The following is an 8232-nucleotide window of genomic DNA, read 5'->3' on the forward strand; positions in this document are numbered from 1 at the left end:
GAAGTTGTGTGTATGAAGAAAATGAAAATCCTCCAGCTTGTAGTGTCACTAACACACAGCAGGTGGCAGCCTCACACCACCACAGCCGCAGTGCATTACTGTGTCCATAACAACCTCTATCATTTCCCAACAATGTCATTACATTAAAAGGTACATACCACATGGATGCAGTCAAACGTTACTGAGTTGATGCTACAGAGGGCCATAGGGTTAAGCTTCATAGTCAACAGAAGGATGAACTGATCCCTCACCTTATGCATTTTCTTCCCTGTTGCATTTTGGAAGAATTGCTGCAGTTTTAAGCCACGCTTTGTCATTATCCCCATTAAACTGACTTAATCCCCCTTCTTTGCTTAACTTTAAACATGTTAAATGTGTGCATGTTAGTAATAGGCTACATAAATCAGTGTATGATTATAGTGTGTTAGTATTTGATTTTACCCTTTTTCAGTGGACAGAGTGTATTTATTTGCTTTAGAAAAAACTGATGTGAATGCTGGAGCACCATCAGTGAACAAAGTAGGCCCTCAGTTTTTCCCTCATTGGCAGGACCCAAAGAGGCCAGAACCAGCCATTAACTTTGCTTCAAATAAAGTCATTTACACGTTTTTCACTAAAATAGCCTATGTTTTTTTTGTTTTGTTGTTTTGTGACAAATTAATTTCTAACTAAATGTTTATGGTTATGATAGTCAATAATTCACACTCTTTACTTTCCCCAGTGATAAGAATTTGATAAATGTGATAGCCCATTTATGGACCTATTTTGGTTTAGTGTGCCCTTCTATAATTTCATAATGACTAACTAACGAGCCTGCTTTTCAAGGTGACTTTAACGCTGCATACTGTCGCGTAAAACCGCTACTTCCTGACATTATAGGCAATTTAAACCCGTTAACTGAACGGTGAAAATGCGCTCAGCTCCAGTCATATGCAGCCTGTCAATGAAGCTTGACGGGGGAGAGTGAGTGAGAGAGTGTGAGAATGTGTGTGTGTGTGTGTGTGAGAGAGAGAAAGAGAGAGAGAGAGAGAGAGTGAGAGAGAGAGAGAGAGAGAGAGAGAGAGAGAGAGAGAGAGAGAGACTCTTCATTGATCCACAGTGTTAAGGTCCATCTAAACTCCTCCCGGTAATTGCGCGGACATCATGTGGCCAACACCAGCCTGAGAGACACACCACACACAGGGGACCCTATATAAGCTCTGCAGCTGTCAGGTGAAGGACACTGACTGCTTTGCTCAAAGGGGACGACTCGCTTTAGGGGATTACAGCTCTAGATACTCATAGACCCAAACTGTAACCATGTCTCACGCTTGGGGATACGCAGCGGACAACGGTGAGGCGCTCATTACACATATACGCCATAATGTAGGGGTGACATTACATAGAGGAATGTTGAATATCAGTGGAAAGTGTGGCTTAATGGTTGGAAGGGCAGTGCATGCACGGGTCACTGCAGAGATTTTTATTTCTGCACGTATTTTGGGGTGATTTTTACGCGCGTTTTAAGCACATCACACATCCCCAACTGCGCAATTTATTCAATGAATGAAACCCATATTACAAAACTAGCATTCTAATATTCATCGTGTTACCTTTATATCATTCTAGGACCCGAAAAATGGTGTGACAATTTCCCTATTGCCAATGGACCCCGTCAGTCTCCCATTGACATCCTACCTGGTGAAGCATCTTTCGACGGAGGGCTGAAGCCGCTCTCCCTGAAGTACGACCCCTCCACCTGCCTTGATATCCTCAACAACGGACATTCCTTCCAAGTGACCTTCGCAGATGATAGCGACAGCTCAAGTTAGTGCAACAGTAAAAAAAAAATGTTTTCCATGAATAGGCTACAGCAATGTTTGATTTATGATATCACTGGACTCGGGTTTGCAAACAAAGACAGTCTGGTCCTGATGGTGATTTTCTAGGACGCAGCAACCTCAAAAAGAAAGAATTGCGGCATTCGGATCTATTTTTTCTGCATGGCTGGTGTGTGGTAAAACGGGCTATAGAACTCAAGCATGTTAATAATATGTTAATATATTAATATCTATGCGCACCAGGCGTATATGGAGACTCCGATTCTTAATTTATTGAATAATAGCCTAGTGGTTTTAGATTTGTTTTATTATTATCATTTTATTAAAAGGGCAATTTTCATCAGGAGAATTTGGTGAATAGGCTGGCAGGGTGGGGGGGGGGGGGTCTATTGAAAAACCATGAACAAAGAATGCAGATCGTAATTGAATTGGTAATGTAACCCCCTAGTAAACCTTTCCCACGCTAACCCTTTTCTGCTGGCAGCGAGGTCAAAAGCGCATAAAAACGAAGAATAAACCTGGTCATGACCCACTATGAAGGAGCCAAAAGTGCGTGGGAATGTGTTTAGCTACCATATAAACAAAGTTTGACTATTTCTGCCTATAATGTAATTAAGATTTCATTTTTTTCCCCCTCTAATTTTTATCAATGCATTGCATGTTTTTCTTCATTTCGATTTTAATTCCAAAAAGTGATGAGAGAGAATTGCTCCAGTTTTTTTCATGCAAGATTTTGAGGATTTATAAATGATTAGTTTTCCTCTTTAGGATAATGACGAATAATGTTACGTAATCAATGCAATCACATGGATTATACTTCAAGTGTCCATAAATGAAAACAGAAGCATGATAAGAATCTGAGCTATATGAGTTACAAAGGCCTTTTAATTCTTCCTTGATATAGTCACTGCACTCATTTTCCACAGTGCCATTCTAAATAAAGGCAGTCTGCTTGTCATTGTCATCAGCTCATGCATCATGTGTGTGCACAGTGGACAAGATGAATATCTCGGCAGCTTTAGAATTACTAGTTAGTAATGCAAATGAATCCTATTTAAGAGCAACGTATACTTTAATTTGTTTCCTTTGAGATCAGTACTGCTCCTTTTTATCATTTTGAGATCAACTACTGGGAGTAAAATATCCTGTTTGGAGAGGTCAGTGTGTGATTTGCTAACATCACACCAGAAATAGAACAATATAGAGGATTATCTCCTACTGTTTCTAACTACTTTGTATACTGTAAATAGATGCATTACGTAACATTGAAGGGAAGTTGAATGTTAACAATACCTGGACATCATCTTGGACTGAGTGTAGCCCTTACTATGACCAGAGCTTGCACAACAGGAACTGAGACTGCTTCCATGAAATAGGAAGTCTGTCTGCCAACGTGACGTGCATGTGGTTTGTGTGAGTTTGTGTGTGTTGGTACACAGTCACGTCTTACTCATCTTGGTAATAGTAGGTTTTTGGTCCAAAAACACTGCTTGCTTATGCTGAGAAAATGTCTTCCAAGTAGAATTTTCCAAACTTGCATGCATCATTTTATAAGTGTTACACAGTCAATCCAAGCCTCCTCATATAGCTAGATTCGCTATGGGCTAAGCTAACGGCTGTTATTTATGTGTTTGTTTTTTTTTTTTTTACAGCTCTGACAAATGGACCAATCACAGGGACCTACAGGCTCAAGCAGTTTCATTTCCACTGGGGGGCTTCTGATGACAAGGGCTCTGAGCACACCGTGGCCGGGACCAAGTATCCTGCTGAGGTAATGATGCTCCTTATCATTATGATGGTGCTCACACAGCAGCGACAGTGTCTGACAGATTGGGGTTGATGTAACAGGGAAATAAGGACAAATTAGAATTTTAGTTTGTGTTGTGAGCTGTTAACATGTCTCAGAAGCAAAGATGCTCCCAAGCAAGAATTGATCTCATTGGGCAGAGCAAAAAGAAAAAATCTCTATAGGGTTTAGGCCCACATTGAAGCCTACAGGTTGTTTCAGATTTTAGATAACTAACCCAGAAAGTACATTTTTGTTTTTCTGGGTTTTTTTCTTTGCCTTACTCAGCCATATAATTCAGATTGTTGTAGGAACTTCAATCTGTGTTTGACCTTTTGAAATCTATCTCAAAATGTTGGCTCAAGTTATTGTTTTACAGAATTAAGGCTGACATATGGAAAATGACGATGAGTAGCACGATGAGTGGCGAGTTGCACAATGTTTTGCAATTTATGCTTCAACGAAAGTGTTCATGGTCATCTTCGTGGTAACCAAGAAAATATGACCACAAAATTAAAAAAATTCTAGTGAAGTAATACTTTTTTCTGTTTAAATGTGTCATTTCTGTCGATCAACACTTAACCAAAATGTTGAGCAACCCACCACGAATCAGCCTTTACCTTCTATCTCTATAAAAATCATAGTTACATGATGAAATGTAAACTTATTTCTCAAACGTAAATATATAAAATTAGTCAATTGCATCTTCCTTCCAGTGCGACATATATAATCAAATATAAGTTTCAGTACAAAATTAAATAAAAGGGTTTCCTTGGATAAACAGATGGTTCATGGTGCAGAATGTGTGACAGTTACCAAAATAAAACTGACCGCATTTTCAAGCCTCTATAATTGGATCATTTTTATTTGTTTTTATTCCCAGCTCCATCTGGTGCACTGGAACACCAAATACCCAAGCTTCGGTGATGCTGCCAGCAAGCCCGATGGTCTCGCTGTAGTCGGAGTTTTCCTGAAGGTCAGTACCAACTGTAACCCACATATCGTGAATACATTGTGTACCATTTTTTGCTTTTAATTAAATGTTTATTTTCCACAATGGATAGAATTATTGATCATATAATTAACCTTTGACATTATGTGTGTTACTCTTTTTCAGATTGGTGATAAAAATGACAGTCTCCAGAAGCTTCTTGATGCTTTCACTGGCATTAAGACCAAAGTATGTTTCCTTGACAACCATACTTTCCTGCATATTATTGATAATGAGTCATTGACCGACCGACCTGCTCTTCACTTTCTGTTACTATATTTGTTGTTTTTAGGGCAAACAGACCACTTTCTGTGGCTTCGACCCTGCTACCTTGCTCCCTGGTTGCCTGGACTACTGGACATATGATGGCTCTCTGACCACACCCCCTCTGCTGGAGAGTGTTACCTGGATTGTCTGCAAAGAGCCCATCAGTGTCAGCTGTGACCAGGTACGACTGCTCAAAGAGCCCATTTAGCTGTAGCAGAGGGATTTGCCTTGCAACCGTGTTGGCTGTGTGCCTGCCATCTAGAATAGCCCTGTCTTTAAATCCGCTTCTTTACAACCATCTAAATCAAGGGCTTAATTGTTCAGATTAGCTGCACAGCTGAAAGGAGAAGAAGAAACCCCTGTGATGGGAGGAAATGCAATACATGAGAATATTTTCACAAAAAGTCATTGACCAACCAAGAGAATGAGGGCAAACAAGAGTTCACACACATGGAAATGGTGTTTCGACCTTACCACAGTATTGGTAGCTGGGGGAGTTAACAGGAAGTGTTCAAGCCACACATTCAGCACATTCTGTAGGTGAAAAGTACCTTCAGTGGGTGTATGATTCCAGTTATAGCTGAGTAAACACAGTATTCTGGTAAATAATTCCAGCACTTGTGAAATACTGGTATTTACTCTTAAAATTACACCCAATCCTACCACACAAATGGATAATTGACTTCTAAGCACCCATTAATCTAAACCAACAGCCTCTCTAGTCAGGTTTACCCTTGTGGTTGGAGTCTGCTGGCCATGTGAAATGAACACTGCCTGGTCAAATGTTTATTTCATGACAGCGCGTAAGTCTCTCAAGGGTAAATATGTAAAAAGTGTGGACATAACCTTTAGACCTGGTGCCATATAAGGCTGGTACAGCAGATAAAGACATAATAATGACTCATCGGCGGTAAAACCTAATACATGTTATTAGTTAATGATTTGTAATCAGCTGTTTGTAAGACAAACCCACAAACTGATTTTTTTTGTCCTACTAGTAAATAGGTGCCCATTGTGTTTATAATATTCAAGTGGGTGAAGAATGTATTAACTCATTAGCTATACTACTCTAGGGATCACCTGATACCATCCTGTCACCACACACTTGTTTTTCTTACCCGGGAAAGGAAAAGTTTGACATTTTGGGAAATTTGCTGTCTTGCCAAGAGTTAGATGAGAAGATTGATACCACTCTCATATTTGTCCCTTAAGTATGCAACCATAGTCAACAGTTGGTTATCATATTTGAGCATAAATCACATTGCAAAAACGTGCCTAGCCCCGTCCAAAGGTAACAAAGACGTAACCTGTTAATAGTAATCTTCTAAGGTGGGCAGGTTTTGTAACCTTTGGACATTTTGCTAAGTTTCCTTGGCTCTAGCCTCATATTTGCCACAGGCCTTTGGGTATATACTAAGTTCTTGCTCAGCGTTCATATCAGTGAGTCAGCAGTGAGCCAAGAGACAACTGTGTGTGCTGATTGACAGTCACAGGAGGTCAGCAGGAATGACTAACCCTGCAACTGTCTTCTCCCTTTTCACAGATGTGCAAATTCCGCGGCCTGCTCTTCTCTGCTGAGGGTGAGGCCGAGTGCTGCATGGTAGACAACTACCGCCCTCCCCAGCCGCTCAAGGGTCGCGCTGTCCGTGCTTCCTTCAAGTAAACTCCCCCCCCCCCCCCCATACCCTTTTTACCCTTTTGCCCCTTCCCTTCCCCCTTTCCTTTTTAGTGAAATGCCCAGTTACCTCTTGCAGTTAGCCACAAAGCACACATATCTCACTCCATCCAACCTTTTAAAGAAATTAAATTCCAGTGGTCTGTTGCTTTTAATGCTGAGCAGTCTAACTGTGAAATAGAGCACTTGCAGGATTTGCATCTCTATTTCTACATGCGTAATAAACCAGCAAAGATGCCCTGTCGTAATTTATTTTATAAGACAAACACTTCACCAGGAAAGGCAACACGTTTACCAGGATTTTACATCTGGTGCACATGCTTTGTGGAGACATTAGGTGTGTGGGTCTCCTTCGCGTTGCCCAGGATGGATAATGAAGATTAATTACAGTCAAAATGGTGCTCTTGAGGATGTAGAAAGCACAAGCTAGTTGCAGTGAGCAGGGGGAGGATGAAACTATATCACCATCTGTGAGGAAGGTAAGGTGCAGATAAGAGATGGCTGTGCGTTCATTTGCACATGCAGGCTGCATACACTCCCACTGCCAGTCTGTCTGTAATCTCTGACTGACTGCCAGCCTCTGCATCACAGCAGCTTAATGAAACACTGCAGCCGCCTCCATCACAACTGATTGACTCAGAAAATCCCCCTCTGGCACACACACACACACACAGCATTGCACTCAGTCTCATGCAGCAGACATGATGCCTATAGGCATTGACCTGCTTATTGATTTCAGAATATACAACAACAGAGGACATGAGGACACACTGCTGTTAGTGCTAGCTACTGAACATCACAACAATGGCTTACTTACAATCTAATCTTCAAATCTTTCATGTGTTTGTCATCCCATATTGTGTTTTTATTATTATTATGGATTATGTCTTCTTTTTTTTAGTCTGCTTATGCAAAATATGTCTTAAGTGATTCCTAAATTATGTTTTGTAACCAAAAGCTCTTCTGCATTTTTGAGGATTAAATAGCAATAGAAAGGAATGATTCTCCTTTTCCAAATGAAATTGAATGTGTAAAAAAATCCCTTCTTGTGTTGTACTGGAATTCAAGTGTATCGAGTGCTAATGCTTAAAGCGCACAGTCGCCACGTGGGCGATGCCATTGTGGCAAATGCACAAAGCCAAGGAAGAAATAACCCTGCCAAGAAAGCCAAGGAAGAAAACAACATGCCAACAAATACGATTATAGTGTCAGCCTGGTGTCAGGCCCTGCATAGAAGACTAATTAACAAAATAGTTTTGGGGCCGTTGATTCAATTCTGAAACAATGAAGTTTGGCAAAGCAATGTTTTTACAGAAAGATTGTAATTAACATTAAAAAAAGACAAAACGCCTTATGCAAATCACTATTAGGGCCGGCCCAGGGGTGTGTCTTGTTGTTATTCTCTTTTGGAAGTGGATGTTTTACTAGTTTAATAAATATATTTTATGACTAAGATGTGTCCAGTGTTTTCTATGATTACACTTCTTGTTGCTTCTTTCTCTGCAGCTCAATTAGTGCTTTAATTACCATTATTATCTATTTGAGTTCCATATCATTAATGTCAATCGACATCTGAATCCTACATTGAAATATTTTTGCTTGTCTGTTCCACTATCATGTAATTTTCTATTTTTCATAGTTTTGAAACTGGAATATTGTGGCTTCATGATGATGATGGTGTTGATAAAACAAC

At 40.2% G+C, this 8232-nt stretch overlaps 1 protein-coding gene across 1 annotated transcript; it reads left to right on the plus strand.

Moving 5' to 3' along the window:
- Window positions 1–1133: 1133 nt before the first annotated feature.
- On the plus strand, window positions 1134–7992 carry LOC128382048 (carbonic anhydrase 1). The gene is made up of 7 exons (XM_053342027.1): window positions 1134–1333; window positions 1609–1806; window positions 3473–3591; window positions 4490–4582; window positions 4724–4786; window positions 4890–5045; window positions 6408–7992. Exons 1-7 carry the CDS (start codon window positions 1300–1302, stop codon window positions 6525–6527), a joined length of 783 nt encoding a protein of 260 aa, XP_053198002.1. The 5' UTR covers window positions 1134–1299; the 3' UTR covers window positions 6528–7992.
- The last annotated feature ends 240 nt before the right edge of the window (window positions 7993–8232 follow it).

This window comes from Scomber japonicus, chromosome 21 (assembly GCF_027409825.1).
Source record: "Scomber japonicus isolate fScoJap1 chromosome 21, fScoJap1.pri, whole genome shotgun sequence".
Lineage (NCBI taxonomy): Eukaryota > Metazoa > Chordata > Actinopteri > Scombriformes > Scombridae > Scomber > Scomber japonicus.

Bases quoted from the DNA above. Each gene is read 5' to 3' on its own strand.
- LOC128382048 (XM_053342027.1), top strand. From the start codon at position 1,300: ATGTCTCACGCTTGGGGATACGCAGCGGACAACG. The intron at 1,807-3,472 runs GTTAGTGCAACA...TTTTTTTTACAG, and splicing joins AGATGATAGCGACAGCTCAA to CTCTGACAAATGGACCAATC. The intron at 5,046-6,407 runs GTACGACTGCTC...CCCTTTTCACAG, and splicing joins TCAGTGTCAGCTGTGACCAG to ATGTGCAAATTCCGCGGCCT.